Source organism: Hyaena hyaena, unplaced genomic scaffold (assembly GCF_003009895.1).
Source record: "Hyaena hyaena isolate Hyena2069 unplaced genomic scaffold, ASM300989v1 scaffold_50, whole genome shotgun sequence".
Lineage (NCBI taxonomy): Eukaryota > Metazoa > Chordata > Mammalia > Carnivora > Hyaenidae > Hyaena > Hyaena hyaena.
In genome coordinates, this window is record NW_024080682.1 from 552,513 (window position 1) to 574,714 (window position 22,202).

General features: G+C 55.4%; 1 protein-coding gene across 3 annotated transcripts in view; it reads right to left on the bottom strand.

Annotated features, from left to right (window-relative positions):
* Nucleotides 1-10,673, bottom strand: part of SMARCD3 (SWI/SNF related, matrix associated, actin dependent regulator of chromatin, subfamily d, member 3) — a 35,198-nt gene extending 24,525 nt beyond the window's left edge. For 2 of the 3 annotated variants that reach the window (XM_039230728.1, XM_039230725.1), the window contains exons 1-2: nt 10,621-10,673; nt 8,580-8,719 (exon numbers count right to left, since the gene is read on the bottom strand). In XM_039230728.1, coding sequence (XP_039086659.1) covers nt 8,580-8,648 — 69 coding nt within the window. In that variant the 5' untranslated portion in view covers nt 8,649-8,719; nt 10,621-10,673. The remainder of the gene's footprint in view (nt 1-8,579; nt 8,720-10,620) is intronic. The other variant, XM_039230726.1, reaches the window with a different exon arrangement.
* Between the last annotated feature and the right edge of the window lie 11,529 nt (nt 10,674-22,202).

Consider the following 22,202-nt stretch of genomic DNA (forward strand, 5'->3'; position numbering starts at 1 on the left):
AAAAAAATTTTGTTTTTAAGGAACCTCTAAACCCACTGTGGGGCTCGAACTTATATCCCCAAGATCAAGAGTTGCTCAGTCCACCGACAGGGCCAGCCAGGCACCCCCCTCAATTCTCTTTTTACTCTGATTGTGCCGAAACACGTCTCCCACCCCCTGCTTATAAAGTTGCCTATTTGGACTCAAGAACAGATACTCATATTTATTCCTGCGGATATTCATCTGGTAAGAATTAGCCCATTATTCTAGCCTGAGATCTTTTGAATCTTGTTCTGTTATCCAATAAATCTGTCATCCTTTCCAGCTGTGGGTCATTTATAAATCCATGACCATGACCTTCCCTCTTCATCAGGGTCTGCGCTGACCATACTGGAAAAGGACTAGCACCGGCACAAAGCCCTCCCTCCAGACACTCTACAAAGTCTACAACCTTTGAGCCTCGTCTTCAAGGCAGCGAATTGACTCGATCACAGAAACATCCGATGATGTGCTACAGTGTCACGGCGCTAGTTTAAAATCAGCCGTGGTAGGAGTATTTATACCAGGGAAATTGGCAAATAGTACAAATCAGATTTCAGCTCCCCCTTCCCACCCTGTCAAGAGTCAGTTGTTAAATATTTACCAGCACACCACTGCGTCCAGCCCACGTCTCTGTGTCACGCTTAAGATATTGGGTAAGACTGTCAAACACCTCTGAATGAACACAGACAGCTTTATGCAGCTTCCTAGCCTACAGAGTAGCTCAGTATGCATTATTTAATACGGTTCTTTCAACACCCCAGGAGCTAAAGGGCTGGATACTACTATACCTATTTTAAAGGTGAGGAACACAAGGTGAATGATTGACTCAGAGCCAGACAGGGAACTGGTGTCAAAGATGGGGCTCAATTGGGGCGCCTGGGTGGCTTGTCGGTTAAGCCTCCGACTTCGGCTCAGGTCATGATCTCACGGTTCGTGGGTTCGAGCCCCGCATCGGGCTCTGTGCTGACTGCCAGCTCGGAACCTGGAGCCTGCTTCGGATTCTGTGTCTCCCTCTCTCTGTGACCTTCCCCAGCTCTCTCTCTCTCTCAGAAATAAATAAAGCATTAAAAAAACAAAAAACAAAACAAAACAAAAGATGGGGCTCAAATCCACCACGTTCTGATCTCAAGGGCTTCTTCTTTTCGGCTCACCCGATGCCCCCGGCCCCCACCGTTGGTTGTCAAAGGTGCCCTGAATGCCCTCACCAGCCTCTGCCCTGGGTTGAAAATGCAGACAAACTGTGAGGGTGTCCTATCTACCCTTGGTCCTTCCCGTTCACAGCACATCACTGGGATTCCTGTTTCTACCTGGGGAGAACCCTCAAGTTTTCAAGAAGCCTCTTTGCATTTTGTTTAAAATTCATAGACGACCGGAAGCTGTCTAAAGCGCCAGCAACTCAATGCAACGTCTCTCGGGGTGGGGCCCGCTGATGCCTGGGACCCTCGAGGGAGTTCTCAGGGTAGGAATGCCGGGCCAGGGGGCTAGAAGAGGTAACAGGTGGGTGGCGGCGGCAGAAGCCGAGCCCAGGGAGGAAGTTGCAAAGTGGGCACGGCAGATAGTTTTCGCTCGGCCCACACCATGTCTTAAACACTTTATAAGGGGCGCCTGCGAGGCTCAGTCGGTTAAGCGTCCGACTTCAGCTCAGGTCACAGTCTCACGGTTTATGAGTTCAAGCCCCGTGTTGGGCTCTGTGCTGACAGCTCAGAGCCTGGAGCCTGCTTCGGATTCTGCGTCTCCCCCCCCCCCCCCCCCGCCCCTCGCCTGCTCGAGCTCTGTCTCTCTCCTCTCTCAAAAATAAACAAACATTAACAAAATTTTTAAAAACCCACTTTTTAAAATCTTCAAAGTTGAGAGATTTCCCACAAAAAGCCAGATGTCCAGAATCTCTTAAAAAACTGGAAATCTGGTAACACCGGGCCAGTGATGCACTTGGAAACAATCGGATGGAGCTGACAGGGGCTGTCCCTTTTTGAAGAGGCCGGGTTTCTCCAATTCACCACGCGCCCCACCCCCCCCAAGTTCAGGGGTTGGAAACTCTGAAGGCTCAGGGGCCCAGCAATTAATGTAAATGAGCAGCGGGAACTTTGTGCACCAGGACAACTAGCCTTGACCTTGGGCCTCAGTGCTGGGGTGAAAGGGGCTGGCCTGGGCCCATAGGAAGGGCTGGCTGCTTTGCCTCTGTGAGGGCCACCATGGTTTGGGTCTCAGCGCACCTCGATGTTCCTCCCCCGTGGGACGCGGCCAGACAGACCCCAACTGGGACTCTCCCACCAGCACGATGAAACTGTGTTTCAGTTTCTCCTCTTGAAAGCGCTGACGGTAACAGGAGCATTTACCTCGCAGTCTTGTGAGGATCCATCAGCTGAACCATGAAAAACACTCAGCGGTTCCTAAAACTCGCAAGAGGCTCTCAGTCAACCCTGGGTGCTGGTACCCTGCACCCGTGGGCCTGGCTCTCTCTGTCCTGTGGGGGCTCCTCTGGAGTCTCGGGTGGTGCTGCTCAGGTGGGGGGTGGGCTGTTGCAGGGGTGGGGGGGTCTGGACAGGTGGGGCTGTGGTCCACCCAACGGGAGTTTCTTTAAATATTGATTTTGAGAGGGACGCCTGGGTGGCTTAGTCGGTTAAGCGTCCGACTTTCGCTCAGGTGATGATCTCACGGTTCGTGGGTTCGAGCCCCGCGTCGGGCTCTGTGCTGACTGCCAGCTCGGAGCCTGGAGCCTGTTTCAGTCTGTGACTCCCTCTCTCTCTGACCCTCCCCTGCTCACGCTGTCTCTCTCTCTCTCCTAGAAATAAATAAAAATATAAAAAAAAATTTTTTAAATTGATTTTGAGAGAGAAGGAAGGGGAGAGGGGCAGAGAGAGAGAAGGAGTGAGAGAATCCCAAGCAGGCTCTGCGCTGCCCAACGGGGGGCTTGAACCCATGAAGATGAAGAGTCGGTCGCTTAGCCGACTGAGCCACCCAGGCTCCCCCTCAAGGGGCATGTTTTGAAAGGGTATCTAGGATGTTTTTTTCTTGGAGGAAGAGGTGAGAGTAAGATGGGGGTGGGGTGGTAGACTAGGGGGTCAGAGAAGAAACTGAGGCAAGAAAAGGCGAAAAGCAAAATAATGCTTCCTGCTGGGTGGGGTGGGGTGGGAGATGTAGACCAAGCTGGAGCTGCACTTTCTCCTCTCTGTGTGCCCCTCCCCGTCCTCCCCCTGCCGGGACCCCTCCTCCACGTCCACCCCCCTGGGCCCTGCTGAAACCTGCTCACAGCTCAGGAGAGCCAGAGGACTCCGCGCTCCCCCCTCCACCCCGCCAGCTCACTCTTGTATTTCCAACTGAAAACTTTATTAGCGGCACAGACGGCAGGCCTCCAAACCCGCAGACGGCATCGGGCCGCGTGGAGGGCTGCCGGCTGGGGAGCCGGGCTCCAGCTGACGACGAGAGGGCTCCGCGTCGGACCTCAAGAGACGGGCGCAGGGAGAACGGGGGTCTCAGCTGACGGCAGGCAAGGCCCAGGGGCCCCTCCCTGACTCCAGGCCTTTATGAGCCAACAGTGTCAGAGCAGCGGGAATGGGAAGCCAGGCCTGGAACTAAGGGACACGTGGCCACAGGGTCCACAGATGACATCTGGACGCAGAGGTGGGGAGGGCGGCACCGAGCATCATGTTTGAACCCACAGGGCGACAAGGGGGCGCGCTGGCCTTCGCCGCGTGCTGGATCTTAACCTGAGTGCTCGGTTCTTAGCATCCCACTGAATCCTAACAGAAGGGGCATCAAGTCCTACCTTACGGATGAGACACGGAGGCTCAGAGAACTAAGCGCCTCTTCCCACATCACCCAGCTGGTAACGGGCAGAGCCCGCCTACCCACGGAGGCCCGGGCGGCCCCCAAGCCTGTCTGACCAGACGACAGCTCCACCCCGCCCCCCCGCCCCCCCGGGGGCTCTCCCAGGGGGGCGGCAAGGCCCTGAGCAGCCTGCACAGGCCCCGAGTCTAGAACGGTTGAAGACACCAGACCTGAACCGTCCTGAGAGCCGACACAGGGAGTGTGGACGAATGTCAAATGTCATGGAGGCAGAAAGGGGTTTATTCTCTGTAACTCCGAAGGGCAAGACCAGGGTCACAGGGAGGAAGATTCTCCTCACCTTAACAACGACTAAAGATGGGAGATGTGAGCATGGCGAATCGGTCGTCTGGGAGAGGGACTGCCAGGAGCAGCTCAGGGGGCGGCGGCTCAAGGTGGGAAGGCTGGAAAGGCCCACCCTTGCGTTGTGGGGGTGCAGAGAGGGCAGGGCTCACAGCACAAAGGGGTCTCAGGGTCATCTTAAGATCAGCGGTCAGAGCCGCCCCCTTCCCGCCTCCCCGCCTCAGTCATTCACAGAATATTTTCCTGCATTGTGGCGACCAAGGCAGATGCAGTCTGTGCCTTTAAGGAGCACGACGATGAAACACTTAAATTGGGGGTACACGCTAGAAGATGTAAGAAGGTGGGACTTTATGCCAACTCCGGGGGAGGGGGGAGGAAGGCTCCCTGGAAGAAGTGGCATTTCGGTCGAGACTTGTGGGATGGGCAGAATGAGGCAGGTGAAGAGAGCTGGAAAGGTGTTGCAGGCAAAGGGAACGGCATGTGTGAAGGCCCTGAGCGAGGGCAGGCGCTGGAGGCCCATGAAGACAGAAGACAGAACAGACCGGGTCTGTGCTGCAGGAAACTGGCCCCCTTGGTGGGTTGGGGCTGGGAGGAGGCCCCAGACTGAGTGTGGGGCGAGGCGTCTGCCTCAGGGGTCTGGGCAGAGGATGACAGCGGCACCATTACAGGGGTGACGTGAGGAAGAGGCGGGCGGAATGGAGATGTGTCTAGGAAATGAAATAGCATAAAATAAAATAAGATGAAATAAAATGAGGTGATTGTTGCAATAGAGAGAGAAGGAAGGGGGAGGGTCAAATGTCACTCCCAGGTCAGGGCTTGAGGTTCTGTGTCACTGTCAGCAATACGGCCAGCCCCGCCCCCACTGTGGAGGGGACCCTGTGCCCCTGTCTGTCTTGTGTTCACCAGGAAACTTCTATTCTATTCTCCCCAAGACTCTCGAATGATCCCGCCACTTCTCCTAGGCCTCTTCCTCTTGGGAGGGGCTCTCTGCCTGATGAGGTGGGGGACTGACATCTAGGGGACAAATTCCTCTCCTGGGTTGGGGGCGGTGACATCAGGGGCGTCCCCTATAGCCTGCCCTTCCCTTTTGGGTGCATTTGCTGGCCTGAGGGAGCCCATCTCCACCTGTCCCTACGCCCCAGGTAAGGAAACCCAAGTTAGGGCGTAGGATCTGCCTGCTACATCCAGGCTTCAGGTTCAAGCTTCTTTCTCTAGTCTGCCACAGGGGTTGGGGGGGGAGCAGGGTACGCGTGCCTGCTTCTCGGTGGGTTCGCGACCTAGCGCATGAGGCGTGTGACTGGTCCCACCGTGTACCCAAACTCACCTGCTGGGCTATGTGCTGACGGAGGTCTCTATTTTCCCGCAAGGGTACTACCCTTCCCCAAGAACGTGACTGTACTTCAGTCCCGATTTTAAACAGACCTCCCTGCTGCTGGATGTTTCTCAGAAAGGGTGTAACTCTTAACGTGTCGAGGGTTTCCGGAAGGTGTGCGATACGCTCCTCTAGCCGTGCCAGCTTCCGTCTTGGGATTGAGCCCGACCAGCAGTATTTACCAGGCTGCCCACTGTCGTGTCTGCTCTTTGCCTCGGCCCTAGGAAGCCCGTGGTATTGTTGAGGACACTGCCTCGCTCCGGTCACCAGGGTCCCCCTCATGTCAGCACGCGGGAGGGACTTCCTGGGGTCTCATGGCCCCCAAGCACAGTGTTTCTGAGCCAATGGTGTTCGGTTCTCTGGGCAGGGTGAGTGACCTCAGCGCTCCTGGCTTCCCACCTCGGGGCCTCAGAGTTTGTGTTTTGGGCACTAGCCCTCTCTCTGGCCCTACAGCACATTTTCCCTCCCCTCTGTCCCTGACCTCCGACCTCCTGCCTTGCTCACTCCGCGTGTCTTTGCAAACTGCTTCCAGCCCTTTCTGGAGTGGACTTCATGGAGTGGACGCGGAGCACGGGCCGTCCTCCTGCGTCCTGTGGTCCCCGCCTTTCTCCCCTCCCCCACAGCATGCTCCTCCTCGCTCCGGCCCCCAGAACGTTCTTCGGTCTGGAACGAAGGTTGACATGGCAGACGATCTAAGTGTGTAAATTCCGGGAAAGGCATGAGCAGGACACAGGCTCCTAAGACAGGTTCTCACATTTCCTGGACGTGAGTTTAGGTAACAAAGACATCGGGTTTGCGGCTTGGGAAGCAAGCGACGACGTGGGCCCGGCCCGAGCGAGCAACCGTTCTCCCACGGGGTCCTCACGAGGGTCTGCACGCCCCTCACCCGCGCGGGCCACCAGGGACCCGGCCGTGGCCCCCGCAGGCGTCCCTCAGCTATGCGCCCACCAGACCCCGTGATCTGAGAGGGCCCAGAATCCTGCCAAACCTCAGGGCCACTCACTCACCCCCGTGTGACTGCAACCCAGCCTCCTCTCGTGACACCTCCTCCCGGGCCACCCCCTCCCGGTGACACCTCCAGCTCATTACCTCCGCCACTTAACGCTCACTAATAACGAGCTCGCGCTTGCAATCACACTGCCAGCGCTTGGGGCGAAGACAGCCTCCAGCTGCTGCACGCCTGGGCTCCGCCGGCAGTGCTGTCTAGACGCGAGCACGGGGCCTGTCAGCATCCAAACGACAGCACGTGCCCAAGCCACCAAGCATCAAAGCCGGCTCCTTGCCTGGGACAGCACGTGCCGAGTGTGGCTCTAAAGCAGAACGCCGGAAACTTCCCCCGAGCGCCTCCCTCCTGACCCTCTTCATCACAGGGAGAGGTTGGGACTCCTGAGTCCCCAGGAACCTTGGGGGGGGGGGGGCTTGATTCACCTTTGACCAGGCCACTCCAGGACCAGGTGTGGCCGGGATGTACCGAGCGCCCTCAGAGCCTCCCCAACCCCGCCCAGGCTTCTCAGGCCTCCCGTCCTCTACTGTCCAACCTCCCTTAGGCAACAGCTCAGGGTGCCCGACTGCTGCTGGGGGGTCCCGTGAGGGCTTAGCTCAGTGTACCCCAAACCAGCCATGACGTATGAGGACCCACCACGCGGGGACCCTGGATCTGGTGGACCTCCCAGGGACCCCAGCCGCCTCCTAGGCAGATGGCCTAGAACTTTAGAGTTGCCCAGAAAATGCACCAGCCTACCCTTTGCTTTAGGATTCTGCATTAAAAAGCCGATCCCTGCTGGCTGGAGAGCAGGCCCACGTAAGGCAGTGGTTAGGCTGTGGGGCCGTGGGCAGGCCCTCTGTTTGGAGCCGTGACTTTTGTGCCAGCACCGCACTTGTTTCCACAGTGACCGGCCCCAGGTGTCAGCACCAGGCTCCTCCAGCAGCCCATGTCAGCACCCTTCGGGCAGGGGTGGGGAGGGGAGAGGGACAGGGCTGCCCTGGCCTTTAGAACAGCCCAGGCAGGAGAGTGAGTTCGTCTGCTGCTTCTGAGGAAGGAGAAGCTGAGAAAGGCACCCTCATTTCACCCACTGCCCTGTTCTCTGAAAGCCCACTTTCCAAATTGTCCCTTTCAAGGCCTTTCCCTGGCTCACAGGCCTGAGGCGTGAACTGTCTGCTGTGGCATTTCCCTCGGGATCCCCCAAGTCCGTTCCTCCTGCTGGACTGCGGGGCCTGAGGGCAGGATGAAGTCCCTAACACCTCCGGGGCCCCACAGCACACAGCCTGTCATGGGAGACTCCCACCGGTGAGGCGGCCGGAATGACGGGTGGGGACTGGGCGGAAAGAGCTCAGACCAGAACCGCAGGCCTCCGGCCCAACCGAATGGGGCTCTCAGGCAGGCGGCCTCTGCACCCAGTGCCTCATGCTTCCTCCTGGACCAGTGGGACGGCTGTGGTACTAGCCAGGCCAGCCTCCTCATGCTTTGCCAAGGAGGCTCTGGAAGGTCCAACTCACGTGCAATGGGCCTGGGGCACCTCTGAGCTTGAGGTCCGCGGCTGCCGCAGCCACCCCCTCCTGCCAAGCACAACCCCCCGCCTGGGGTCCGGAAGGCCTGTAGAGGATTCCCACAGCACGTCTGGGATTCGCCGTCTAGAGCCCAGGTGTGCTGGACACCAGCAGGCTCCTCCCAGCTAGCAGGGAGCATGTGTGCACACGGTGTGCATGGGCGAGCAGGAGCACACGCACAGCTGAGCACAGAGGCAGTGGGGGAGTGTGTCTGTGGGCAGAGGAAGTGAAAGAGGCCAGAGCCCCGGGCCCTTTACACGTGAACCAAAAACTGGTTCCTGGCTCGGACTGGCTTTGAAAGGTAGGAGCGGGGAGCCAGGAGGTGGGGGGCACGAGGTAGTTCAAGGGTGGAAAGAGATGTCACCAGGGTCTGGGGAGTGGCCGCAGCAGGGGGAGGGCATGAGGGTCTGGCTGGGGTGGAGTATGGCTGGAGGCCGGGAGCCAGCACCTCCCAGCGGGGTCCCAGGGCTCCTGCTCCTGGGGTCGGCGGGGGGCGGGGGGCAGCGCCTACCTGTACCACGGCGGGTGGGTGCTGAAGGCCTGGAGTCATGGGTGGCAGGCTCCTGCAGCGGGGAGTCATCCAGTGCCCCCGCGGTGCCCGGGCCCAGAGCCCACTGCGCCTGCAGCACCAAGGGCCATTGTGAGGAGAATCTGAAAGGAGAGGGCGGTGGGAGGGGCGGCCCAGACCCCGAGCCCCAAGGGCAGAGTCCAGATGGACCTCTGGGGGCTGATGAGGGAGCCTGAGAGGGCCAGCTTGGGGGGTCCAAAGTCTGTGACAAGCAGGTCTGAGAAAGAGAACAGCAGGTGCGCGAAAGGGACCCGGATGGAGGTGTCGGGCAGGCGGGAGCAGTGTGAGAGCAGGAAGCAGTGGACAGAGACCGGGTCGTGCAGGACTGAGCTGGGGCAGAGCAGAGCAGAGGACCCAGGTGGACCCAGGCCCAGTCGGGGAGGCAAGGTTTGCGGCGGGGCAACAGGCAGGGAAGGGGGCGGCGGGGGGCGGGGCCGGGCCTCGGAGGTCCAGGGCGTGACCCTGGAGGCCCTCCTGGCGCCTGGATGGCTTCTGGAGCCCAGAGACATCTGAGGGACTCCGAGGGGTGGCAGGCGGGTACAGAAGGCCTGCCCTTCACCCCCCCCCCGCCCCGCTCGTGCTGGCCTCTCCCCGTGGGCGCGGCCTTCCTGGTCTCGCGGTCCCGCAGGAGCAGGAAGGCCACAGGCTGGGGTCAGAACCCACTTTGTGAACTGAAGTCCTTGAGCAGGGGGGGTGTGGGGAACGAGGAGAAGGCAGCGCTCTAGGTATGGGGGGGCGGTGTTGAGAGCGGTTCGGGGTCACGTGTAGGTGGTGTTGGGCAGGAGGTGACTCAGAGAAGCGTGAGGGGGCAGGGCAGGTAATGAGGGGAGGCAGCTGCCCCTGGGAGAGAGGTTACCAGCTCAGGGGGGGGAGGTGCCTTACAGGAAGGCTGAAGACAGAGGGACCGCCCGAGTGGGAGAGGGGTGTCCAGGCAGGAGGATGCCAAGTGGAGACAGGGACGGTGCCAGGCAGGGGAAGGAGGGGAGGTGCCAGGCAGGGGGGAAGAGGGGAGGTGCCAGGCAGGGGAAGGAGGGGAGGTGCCAGGCAGGGGGGAAGAGGGGAGGTACCAGGCAGGGGAGAGGAGGGGAGGTGCCAGGCAGGGGAGAGGTGGGGAGGTGCCAGGCAGAGGGAAGGAGGGAGGGAAGGTACCAGGCAGGGGAGAGGGCAGGAGGGAGAGGGTGCCAGGCAGGAGCAGGATGGGCACATACTGGGCAGGGAGGAGGTGCCAGGCGAGGGGGAGGAGGAGGTGCAAGGCAACCAGGGAGGAGGGAAGGTGCCAGACGTGAGGGAGGAGAGGAAGGTACCCGCGGGAGCGAGTGCCAGGCAAAGAGGAGGGGAAATGCAGGTGGAGGGAGGGCGGGAAGGGGCCGGGTAGGGAAGGGGGGAAGATGCCAGGCAGAGAGGCGAAGGGGGAGGCATGGGAGAGGAGGTGAGATGGGGGTCATGGAAGAGGTGCGGGAAGGGGGTAGGAGGCAGAGACACCAGGCTGGGGGCGGGGAAGGCGGCAGGCAGGGGAGACATCAGGGAAGGAGGAGGGGATGAAATGCCAGGTGAGGGGACGGCGCCAGGTGAGGGGACGGCGCCAGGAAGGGAAGGGATGAGAAGGATGCCAGGCGGGGGGCAGGGAGGAGAAGGGATGCCAGGCAGGCGGGAGCAGAGGAGATACCAGGCAGGGGGGAGGAGGGATGCCAGGCAGGGGGGAGAACGGAGAGAGGCCGGGGGGCGGAGGGGGCTGTCAGACAGGGGGAGATGCCAGACGGGGGGGAGGGAGGATGCCAGGCAGGGAGGAGAAGGGATGCCAGGCAGGCGGGAGCAGAGGAGATACCAGGCAGGGGGGAGGAGGGATGCCAGGCAGGGGGAGGAGGGAGGATGCCAACAGAGGCAGGACGGGCACTGCCAGGCGGGGAAGGCGGGGGCGCCGGCGCAGCGCGGCCGGGCGGCGTCTCCGCGAGGGCCTGGGGGCCGCGCGGCGCGGGTCGCTCACCTGCTCCCCCGGGACCCCGGCCCGGAGCGCGGCCGCCCGCTCCCCGCTCGGCGCTCGGCTCAGCCCGGCGCCTGCGCCGCTGCAGCCCGGAGCGGGGGAGGCGCAGGGAGCGTCTGCAAAGAGCGAGGAGCTTAATAATGAGTTAGGGATCGGAGCAGGCGGCGGCGCCCCATGCAGCCGAACGTGCGATCACCACGGCCAAGTTCATGGTGGTTCTCGCGCCGGGCACAGATGAGCCTCAGGTCTGTAGATGCACCTACGCGCCCGCGGATTCATACAGACCTTCGGGGCATCCTAAGTGGCGGCAGACATTACCTGTTCTCGGATCGCACACGCACACGTACACATTTGCATACACACACACACACACACACACACACACACACACACCTCCCTGGGTGGGGGGTGGGGTGGCGGAGCGGGGAGTGGTGGTTCGGTTCCACTGCAGGTTCAGGGCCAGGCACTGACGGATGACCCCTCTTCCTAGCTTTATGCACAAGCCCTTGCCCTACATCCAGTCCCATGAGCCAGACCCTTGTCCCTCCACGCGGTCTCCCAGGAGTTCTCAAACTACCAGTAGCAGCTGGCACGGAGCCTGGCATATGGTAGAGGCTCAACTCTTACCTGCTGAAAGGGATGGGCCTCAGAGAGCCTTAGGCAAGGTCCTGGCAGTGGGAGCCTCCGTAGGGAGGAGGCAGGAGGTAGGGACTTTGGGGTTCAGGGTCCTGCACCCCCCCACCCACCAGGAGGAGCTGTGATTGAGGCCCAGGTGGAGGTGGAGACCTGTCCCTTCAGATTCTCCCGCTTCCCCAGAGGCCTAGCCTGGCCCCATCCAGGCTACGTCCCACACACAATGGACACTTGGGGATCCCGGGCCCCAAGCGCTGCCCAGGACCGCACTGTCCCGGACGGAGACAAGCAGGCTTGAAGGCTTTTCCACATCCACTTTTTGTTGTTTTTGGTCATGATGTTTTTCTTTTTTACTTAAAAATTTTTTCCATTTATGTTAAAATACATGTAACACAAAATTTGCCACCTTAACCGCTTTGAAGTATACAGTTCAATACCTCACTTTGTTGTGCAGACCATCTCCGAACTTTTTCACTTACAAAACTGAAACTGCGCATTAAGCAATGACTCTCTATTCTCCTCTGTCCCCAGCCCTCGGGCACCCACTGTTCCGCGTTCTGCTTCTATGAATTTGATTATTCAAGTCACGTCGTATAAGTTCATTCATACAGGGTTTGCCCTTTTGTGATTGCCTTATTTCACTGGGCATAACGTCCTCAAGGTTGGCCCCTCAAGGCGTCAAGATTTCCTTCCTTTTCGGGCTGAAAGACACCTCACTGTAGGGATATATACATGGTATATATGTGTATCAACCACATTTTGTTTATCATCCATACGTCCATGGATAGGTTGCTTCCACGTTTGACTGCTGTGAATGGTGTTGCTTTTACAAACCACCTTTAAAACATGTCGACATTCAGGGCGTCTGGGTGGCTCAGTTTGTTGAGCGTCCGATTCTTGATTTCGGCTCAGGTCATGATCTCACGGTTCATGGGTTGGTGGGAATGAGCCCTTCGTCGGGCTCCACGCTGACACCACAGACTTGGGATTCTCTGTCTCTCCCTGTCTCTCTCTGCCCCTTCCCTGCTAGTGCTCTCTCTCTAAATAAACAAATGAACATTAAAAAAATAAATCAAACATGTTGACATTAAACTGGACAGAAACACACTCCAGCTCAGCCCTGGGAACACATGCTCGACCCTCCCCAGGCTGTGACTCTATTTTTCAAGACCCGTCCTCAGAGACCCTCAGATCTTTGGCTACTCGAAGGACACACGGTGGCCTTTTCACCCAAATTTGCTTACTTAATGCTCTCGACCAAATGTATTCCTACTAACAGCTCCATGCTGTCCTTCCGAGGAATGTTTATCTCTTAACAAGGGACACTTGGAAATCCAGGGAAAGGAGAGGAGTGGATACTTTGAGGTGGGGAAGGTTTGCTCAGTGACCTGGGGTTGGGGGAATGGAGAGCCGTCTGGCTAGTGGGATCCAAGGGGGCCTGAAAGACTTCCCGTGACCCAGTGACCAGCCAGTTGGATGGTCGCACCTCTTCTGACCCCGCGCCCACCCCTGCGCCCCCCACCCTTCCTCCTCCCACTCACAGTCTGTCCATCGGGGAGAAAGTCATCAAAGGTTAAGCCCGTGACCCTTCTGTCTTCCCAGATGGGTGCGGCAGCGGGTCTCCTTCCCAGTGCTTAACACCTTGCTGTTAAGTCACTGGTCTCTTGTCCATCCCTCCTTCTGGACTGTGAGCTCCAGGAGGGTGAGACTGAGGCTTGCTGGCCCAGCACAAGCCTGGTGCAGAGGAAGGCCCAGCAAGTGTCCGGAGGAGGCTTCAGGCAGACAGGTCTATGGCTGCAGAAGGGGCTGGCAGTGGAGGCCCGGGAGGCCAGCGGGGAGGCTGAGTCAGAGGCCAGGTTAGACAGGGCTAGAGGCAAGGAGCGAAAGTCAGCCATTTGTGGAGCCGGACGATCCCCGTGGCACTGCTTGCATCGCAAGAATTTGGAAATACCTACAGGTTCACCCACAGGTGATAGATTAAATAAATTGTGTGACAGGTGTAAACAGGTGATAAGAGACAGGATAAACAGGTGACAAGATAAATGCATCATTCCACGAATGCTATCAAACAATGGGGAAGCACTCCACGTACTGATAGAGCAGGATGTCAGAGACAAGGTGTGCACGCGCGCGCGCACACACACACACACACACACACACACAGAGTCCTCTGGAAGGGGAACGAAAGGAAGTGGCCCCTGGGGAGGGGCTGGAGGGTGCGATGGGTAGAGGAGGACTTAACTCTCCACTCTGCGTTCTTTTGTAGCTTTTGGATTTAGAAGTGAAAGTTTACAAAGATCGCCTATATCTTCATTCACACTTTCCAAATTATACTGAGCACCCACTGTGTAAAATCAGACCACAGATCTATGGGCCTTGGGCCACGAACCTGTATGGGACTCTTTATCTGTTCATTTCTTTCACTTGTTTTGCATTTCTGCCTCGAGCTTGGATTGGGGTGTGCCCCACGAGGTGAGGCTCTTCCGGGCAGGGATGAATGAACCACGTCTCCCCAGAGTGTGGGATGAATGCAGGTAAACAACTCGCTAAGCCAGGTGCAAGGCATGAAGCGCAATCACAAGGCCCAGTCCCAATGCCGGAGGGGACAGAGAGAAGAAGGGAGGTTGCGGGGCTGGGGACAGGGGGCTGGGGAGTTAGTGTTTAATGGGGACAGTTTCTGGTTTTCAAGATGATAAGAGTTCTGGGATGGACGGCGGTGACAGGTGCATGATACCGTGAGTGCTTTTAGCGCCACAGAACTGGACGCATAAACGTGGTTCATTAAGATGGCAAATTTTATATGATGTGTATTTTACCACAATTAAAACAAATAAAAATGGGGGGTGTAATGGACAGCAGGGTGACTCTAGTAAAAAAGACTACTGCATATTTGAAACTTGTTAAGAGAGTAGATCTTAAAAGCCCTCATCTCAAGAAAGAAAAGGTGTGTAACTATGTGTGAGGTGATCAACATTAACTACACTCATCGTGGTGATCGTTATCAAATCATTAGATTATACAGTGAAACTAAGATAATGTTATTGTCGGTTATACCTCAACTAAAAATAAATAAATATAAGAATAAAAACAGGGGCCCCTGGGTGGCTCAGTCCGCTGAGCGCCCCACTCTTGATTTAGGCTCAGGCCATGACCCCAGGGCTGTGGGACGGAGCCCCACAATGGGACCTGCCTAAGGTTCTCTTTCCCTCTCCCTCCGCCTCTCTCCCCTGCTCGCGCGCTCTCTCTCTTAAAACCAATCTATATAGGGTGTCTGGTTTTCCAACAGCCCTGCAAGAAGGAAACGATTATTCAGATTTACACACTATAAACCGCGAAGCTTAGGGAGGTTAAGAGACGTGCCCGAGCTGGGATTCAAGTTCATGCCCTTCCGGCTTCTCCCTACCCCCGCAGGCGGCTCTGGGGCAGCAGGGAGAAACTGGAGGTGTGTGGGCATTTCACGGAACGGGCCGCCAGGCTGCTGAGTTTGGATGGGCCGTCCAGTCAGTCCCTGAGAACAGCCAGGGAGAAGAGGGCCCGCCAGGCAAGGGGTAGCCCGGGCCCCAGGCTGGCGGGGTGAGTGTGTAAGGCATGAACGCGCCCGCGGACTGACTGGGAGCCCGGTGAGCTGAAAGACAAGGCTGCTCCGCTTGCTCCGGAGTCTGGGCTGTGTCCCGGGGCCCGTAGGTGCCAGCAAAGGATGGTTGCAAGGCCTGGAGCTCCCAGGCTCTCCTCACCCGCTTTCAGGACACTCCGCCCCTGCCTGGTCCCCCATACCCTCAGATCAGGACAAGGAAGATGCAAAGATTCCAGAAATTGCTCTGAGATAAGGACTCAGGCTTATTTCTGATTTGGTGTTTTTCTTTCTTTTTTTTTTTTTAAATGTTTTATTTATTTCTAGGAGAGAGAGACACAGCGTGAGCAGGGGAGGGTCAGAGAGAGAGGGAGTCACAGACTGAAACAGGCTCCAGGCTCTGAGCAGGCAGTCAGCACAGAGCCCGACACGGGGCTCGAACCCACGAAAGCGAGATCATGACCTAAGTGAAAGTCGGACGCTCAACCGACTAAGCCACCCAGGCGCCCCTGATTTGGTGTTTTTCTTTTCTTTCTCTTTCTTTTCTTTTCTAAAGCATTCTCCTACGGTGTCTGGGTGGCTCAGTTGGTTAAGAGTCTGACAGTTGGTTTTGACACAGGTAATGATCTTGAAGTTTGTGAGTCCGAGCTCCACATCGGGCTCTGCACTGACAGCTCGGAGCCTGCTTGGGATTCTCGCTCTCTCTCTCTCTCTCTCTCTGCCCATCTCCCACTTGCTCTCTCTCTCTCTCTCTTTCTCTCTCTCAAAAATAGATAAGCAATAACAACAACAAAAAGAGCCCTCCTGCCCTGCCCACCTCCAAATATCCTGTTCCACTTTCAAGCCCCACAAAACCAGGATCTGCGGGGTCCCGTAGTGACTGTGAGCGCTCTTCTTTTCTCGGACAACTTTTGTTTCCCCTGGAGTTCCTAATTAGCCTTTTCAAAACAGACTTTATTTTTAGAGCAATCTTAGTTTCACAGTAAAATTGAGTGGAAGGTACAGAGAACTCCCACATACCCCCTGTCGCCCCCCCAGCCCCCCCACTACCAGAACGGGACATTCGTTACTATCAGTAAACCTACGCTGACACGTCATTATCACCCAAGTCCACAGCCCACGTTAGGCTTCACTTTGGTGCTGTATGTTCTATGCATTTGGACAAATGCACAATGACACGTACCTACCACTGCACAGTCATACAGAACAATTCCAGTGCCCTGTGCTCTGTCTATCCCTCTCTCCTCCCCACGACCCCGATCTCCCCAGTTTTGTCTTTTCCAGAATGTCATGTAGTTAGAAACATACAGTATGTACCCTTTTCAGACTGGCTTCTTTCACAGAGTAAAATGCATTTAGGGTTTCTTCATTCATATCTTCTTGGGGCTTGGTGGCGCTCCGGACTTGTTGCCTGTGGCTGTTATCCTGGGATTTCCTTTGAATACAATGTTGGGAATTCCCTTCACCCCTCTACTGCTCTTTCATTCACTCACCGAACAGGTCTTGAGGGCTTACCTCGCATTGTTTCAGGTCCTGGGATACTGCAATGAACAGAAGGAACCGAAAGGTTTCTCCCCGTTTAGAATTTACCTTCAAATGGGAGAGGTGGGCAACGGGTAAGAAAAGTATGTGGAATGTTCCTCCCGGGCCTCTAAGGCTGGTTCAATATTCAGAGATCAATCAGTGTAATCTACCCTATTAACAAGCTAAAGAAGAAAAAAGTCACATAATCACATCAATTGATGCAGAAAAGGCTTTTAATGGGACGCCTGGGTGATTCAGTGGTTAAGTGTCTGACTCTGGATTTGGGCTCAGGTCATGATCTCATGGTTCATGAGATGGACCATCGAGTTGGGTTCTGCTTGACCTTGTAGAGCCTGCTTGGGAGTCTCTTTCTCTCTCTCTCTCTCTCTCTCTCTCTCTCTCTGCTCCTCCCCTGCTCATGCACATGCCGGCACTCTCTCTCTCTCTCTCTCTCTCAAAAATAAATAAACATTTTTGAAAAATGAAAAAGAAAGGAAAAGCATATGTCAAAAGGCATTCGAGGAGCTGTGTGATGACGGAAATGTTCCAATCTTCACTGTGGAGCCAGACTGATGGTGGCTCCCGGACATGTCCACACCCTAATGCTCAGAACCTGTTAGTGGTACCTTATTAGGAGTCAAGATCTTTGCAGAGGTAATTAGATTAAGGCTCCTGAGATGAGGAGATTACCCTGTGAGCTTTACATGCCCTCACACGTGACCTTATAAGAGAGAGGCAGGAGACTGCAGGCACACACAGGGGACGTGATGTGAGGACGGAGCAGTGACAGATGTGGCCAAGCGGCCACCAGAAGCTAGACCCTGGAGCCTCAGGAGGGAGTAGGGCTCTGCCTAAACCTTGATTTAGACATTCTGGCCTCCGGAACTGCAGGACAAATTACTATTGCTTTAAGCCAGACAGTCTCGGTGATAATTGTTACAGTAGCTACAGTTAACTAATACAAACCTAAGGACAGTGATATCCTAGTTGTGACATCGTACATGCAAGATGTTACTATCGGGGAAAACTGGGTGAGGAATACACAAGGCCTCTCTGCACTGCTGCTTACAACTTCATGTGAGCATACAATTATCCCAAAATAAAAAGTTTAGGGGCGCCTGCTGGTTCAGTTGGTAGAGTGTGCGACTCTTGATCTTGGGGTTGTGAGTTCGAGCCCCACCTTAGGCTAGAGCTTACTTTTAAAAAAGTTTAATTGAAAAAAAGGTGGGAGCACCTGGGTGGCTCAGTCGGTTAAGTGTCTGACTCTTGGTTTTGACACAGGTCAGGCTCTCACGGTTTCGTGAGTTCGAGCCCCACGTTGGGCTCTGTGCTGACCGTGCAGAGCCTGCTTGGGATTCTCTGTCTGTCTGTTTGTCTGTCTCTCTTTGTGCCTCTCTCCTGCTCACACTGTCACTGTCTCTCTCAAAATAAATGAACTTAAAATTTAAAAAAAAATTTTAAAAACCCAGCAGAGAAGGGAGATGAGAAGTTTGCCGTGGGGGGAGGGGGGACCCCAAGTGCACAGTCGGGTCTGTGGATTCCCAGGTCTGGTGCATTGGAGGAGCTGCGATGTAGCTGGAGGGTGCCGACGTCACAGAGGTAACGGCATCTGTGTGTATGGGGGAGGGGGAGGCATGCAGGGCCTTGTAGGCTCTTTTGAGGACTTTGTGTCCTGCTCTGAATGAGACGGGAAACTATTGGAGGATTTGAGCAAGGACAGACATGATGGATCAATGCGGCTGCCATGCTGAGCAAAGGCTGTACGGGGCGAGCCAAAGGAGGGAGATCGGCCGGGGGCTGTCGCAGACACTCGGGTGATGGGCCGCGGCAGGTGCAAACAAAAGACAATGAGAAAGACGGTGAGAAATGGCTGCATTCTGAGTACTTTTTAAAGCAGAGCCAAGGGGATTTGTTCTCAGAATGCTCATGGGTGGAAAAGAAAGATAGGGGCCATGATGGGTACAAGAGTTGGGCCTGAGCCTGGCTAGAAGGATGGAGCTGCCATTTACTCACATGGGAAAGGTTGGGAGAAGCATGTTTGAGGAAAGGATCAGGAGCTCCATTTTGGACACAGTAAGTTAGACATTCAAGATGAGATGTCAAGATGACGTTTGGATGTGAGATTCTGGAGTTTAGGCTGGAAACATACATTTAGGAGTCCACATTTAGATAGCATTAATGCCGTGGGGACTGGATGGGTGCTCCGAGAGAACGAAGAAGTCCAAGGCATGAGTCTTGGGGCATTTCAGTGTTAAGGGCTGAGATATAAGGAGAAGCCAGGAAAGGAGGCTGAGCTGTATTCATCACGAATTAGGAGGAACGCGGGAAGAATGTGGTATCCTGGAAGCCAAGTCAAGAAAGCACTCTAGGGGGAAGAGAGTGGTCAGTTGTATCAGATACTGTTGATGCATCTAGAGTTGAAGCCTGGGAATCGGCCATGACTACAGCAATGAACTTGATGACAAGGGCTTTGGCAGGTCCGTGGGGCAGATGGGAGAAAAGGAATTACAGACACAAATACAGACAACGCTTTAGAGAAATTTGCCATGAAGGGGAGTAGAAAAGCAGGGCAATAATTGGAGGAAGAAATGGGGTAGAAAAGCTTTCCCTTAAATTGGAGAAGTTAGCAGCATGTTTGTAGCTGGTAGGGAAGAGCAAGCAGAGGGGACAATCAATGGTGGTCGGAGGGAGAGAGACTCAGCTCAAGGGGGAGAGCGGGGGCCATTCGTCTGCAATAGCAGCTCTTTTTTTTTTTTTAATTTTTAATGTTTTATTTATTTTTGAGAGAGAGAGAAACAGCCTGAGCAGGCGAGGGCCAGAGAGAGAGGGAGACACAGAATCCGAAGACAGGCTCCAGGCTCTGAGCTAGCTGTCAGCACAGACCCCGACGCGGGGCTCGAACCCATGAACTACGAGATCATGACCTGAGCCGAGGCTGGACGCTCAACCGACTGAGCCACCCAGGCGCCCCTGCAATAGCAGTTCTTAATGTTGGATGTATGTTAAAATCATCTGGGAAGCATTTCAAGATCCCCAGACCTAGGCTACACTCAACACATTAAGTTGGGGTCTTTGGGATGAGCTGGCAGAGAACAGGAGGGAAGAAAGAGTGTACAGACACAGAGGCTGGTAGGTGGGCCACGCAGTTGTGGGAGCCTGTGGGAGCTCTCTGCAGACTGTTGCTGTTTCCGTAGGGGGCACGCTCACCAGCTAATGTTGAGGATCGGGGGGGTGGAGATTTTGCAGGAGTGAGGACAAGAGTAGATCTGGAGGCATGGGAAGGTTGCAGTTATTGGTAATCACGAGGTCTAGGGTAAGACTATGAAGTGGCCGAGGCAGGGGATGGAGACAGAGTCATCGGAGGAGGGGACCTTAAGAAACGGAGGCCAGGGTGCTGGAAGTATCTCTATGTGGACATTCACGTTATCAAGGATGAAGACTGCAGTGGTGGTGGAGAGAGGGACAGCAAGCTAGGAGGATCCTCTCTTGAACTCAGTCAATGTAGGTCTGGAGCGGGAGGGGGTACCCTCACCTCACACGTTTTGCTTTCACAAAACTGAACTACCTAAGGGCCCCAAGTATTGTGCTCGAAGTACTATTTCTTGTATCCTATATCTTTTTCTTCCTTAGTCTCTCTTTTTTTTTTTTGGATGGTACGTCTTCTTAGTTATACGAAGACTGTGGCAGTATTGCATGCTAAGGCTGTTGTAGTAGTCTCCTTCCTGGTGGCCTTGCTCTGCTCCATTTGGTCACTTACAAACCCAGTGTCTTCTCCACATTTCCTCCAGAGCAGCTTTTGGAATCGCCAAATCTGACCCGCTCACTTCCTTGCTTAAAACCTTGCGGTGAATCACTGTCCCCAACTCTGCTGATCACCTTCTGTGCCAGGCAGCGTTTTAAATGTTCCGTGGTCATCCGAAAGATGTATCCTGCCATTATCCTTATTTTGCAGGTGGCGAAACAGAGGCAGAAAGAGGTTAGGGAGCTTGCTCGCTGCCACGTGAAGCCTACATTTTCCCAGTGTACAAAACTTCTCATAACTGATCACCCTCCCTGTACAACTTCGTTTCTTACCATTTCCTCTTTATGCTTCAATGAAGGTGAATTACTTGAAGGTCCCAGGATCAGTGAGGCCACCAGTAGGAAGTACATGGGACAGAAAGAAGGTTTAATTGATGAAAGCTAATGAAGGGCCTCTTTACGAGACATGGGCGGGGCTAGGGGCACATAACGATAACAGGACGCCCAGACACGAGCACCAAAGGGGGACCAAGGGGACAAAGAGGGATGGTGCGCACGGGGGTCAGGGCTGTGGAAGAGGGTCTGCCCGCCGTGGGCTGCAGGGCTGAGCAAGCACTGCCCAAATCATGATAAACCCCCTGACCGACCTTCCCTCCAAACCTAGGCTCTCTGCCTCTATTGGTCAAATCCAACCGGAAGCCAGAAGATGAGAGAGACTGGATGAGGTCAGCCTCCCGGACACGAAGCAGGCGAGGAAAGGGTGGAAAACCAGAGGGACAGAGAGGGTTTTTGTCCTTCAATTAGAGCACCAAATCCTGTGGCCTCCCCCCTGGGGAAACACCGAGTCCCATCGAGCATCGAGCACAGTGGGTAATGTCGGTTCAGTCAATAGGAATTCAAACAATAGTGTCAGTGGCCGACATTGCTCTTCACAGAAGGGAACACGGAAAGGGGAAGAAAAAGGCGCCCTTGCTGCTGATACCAGACCTGTGTTAACAGTCTTGGCTTCCTTCTTTCGCTGACTGCTCCGATTTCCTCACCTTCTGGCAGCACTCTGCTATTTGGGTTTTACCTCTCAGGGTGGTGCAAATCTTCATTCCCAAGAAATCCAAATTCTTAGCTGTCCTGTCTTTCCTAAGTCACCACGGTTTCCTATTGGCCAGTTTGTGGACAGAGAGCCCACGCAGCGCTCTAGAGAGTCTTCTCCGTATCCCTACTTTGTTATACGACCAGTACAGCGAACTCCATTCAACGACTGCTGGGCCGCAGCAGCGCCCAGTCATAAACCTGACCTTCCAGTTCAATGGGATCAAGGCTGTGCTCTCCAGGGAATGGTCCACCTTGTGTGCTGAGCCCAGCGTTGTGGGGGAAGCAAACGTTCCGTAAGAGGCTTGTTTGGCGAGCTAGTGAAAGAGGTCCCTTCCACCTCCACCCTGGTCCTTCTGCACGTCTGACAAAACTAAGTGATTCTGTCACATCTTCTCTTCAGATCGCCAACATTTCCTCCCCAGGGTACACTCCAGACCAATCCGCATCTCCGGGGTACCTGTCAAAGAACAGAACCTGCGTATTCTGGCCACGAGGGAAGCAGCACCATATTTATGTGGCGTCTCCGGGAGGTCCCACGCACTCTAGCTGGTCCCGTAACTGAGCCCCCAGAGGGCCATTCCTCAGTCCATCCAAACAATTGTCACTGAGTATCTCGGGAGCCGTGCACAGACCGGTGAATTCCATGGGCCACATGCCTTTGGCCGTATAATGAGTTCCCTGGTTGGAGATGGCTTTGCGTGGGTTACCATGACAACAAACAGGGCATTCTGAAAACCTTCAAGTGGTGGTACTGGCAGAAGCACTGCCAACAAAGAAAAGCAAGCCTGGACCCGGAACAAGACCCCACTCCTAAGAGAGCAAATGTCTCCACGGACAAGTTACCGGCCTGGTCCCCCAGTGGAAGGTGCAACCTCGGGGATTCGATGTTGGTCTTTGCTAGTATTGAGCAGTTTGGGAACTCAGTGGAGATGGTATCTATGTGGGTCCTAGTGAAGGGTACTTACTGAGGATGCCCTGGGGTGAGAGGGGAAATGGGTTGACCCACATTTGCAGGACAGGCTGATCA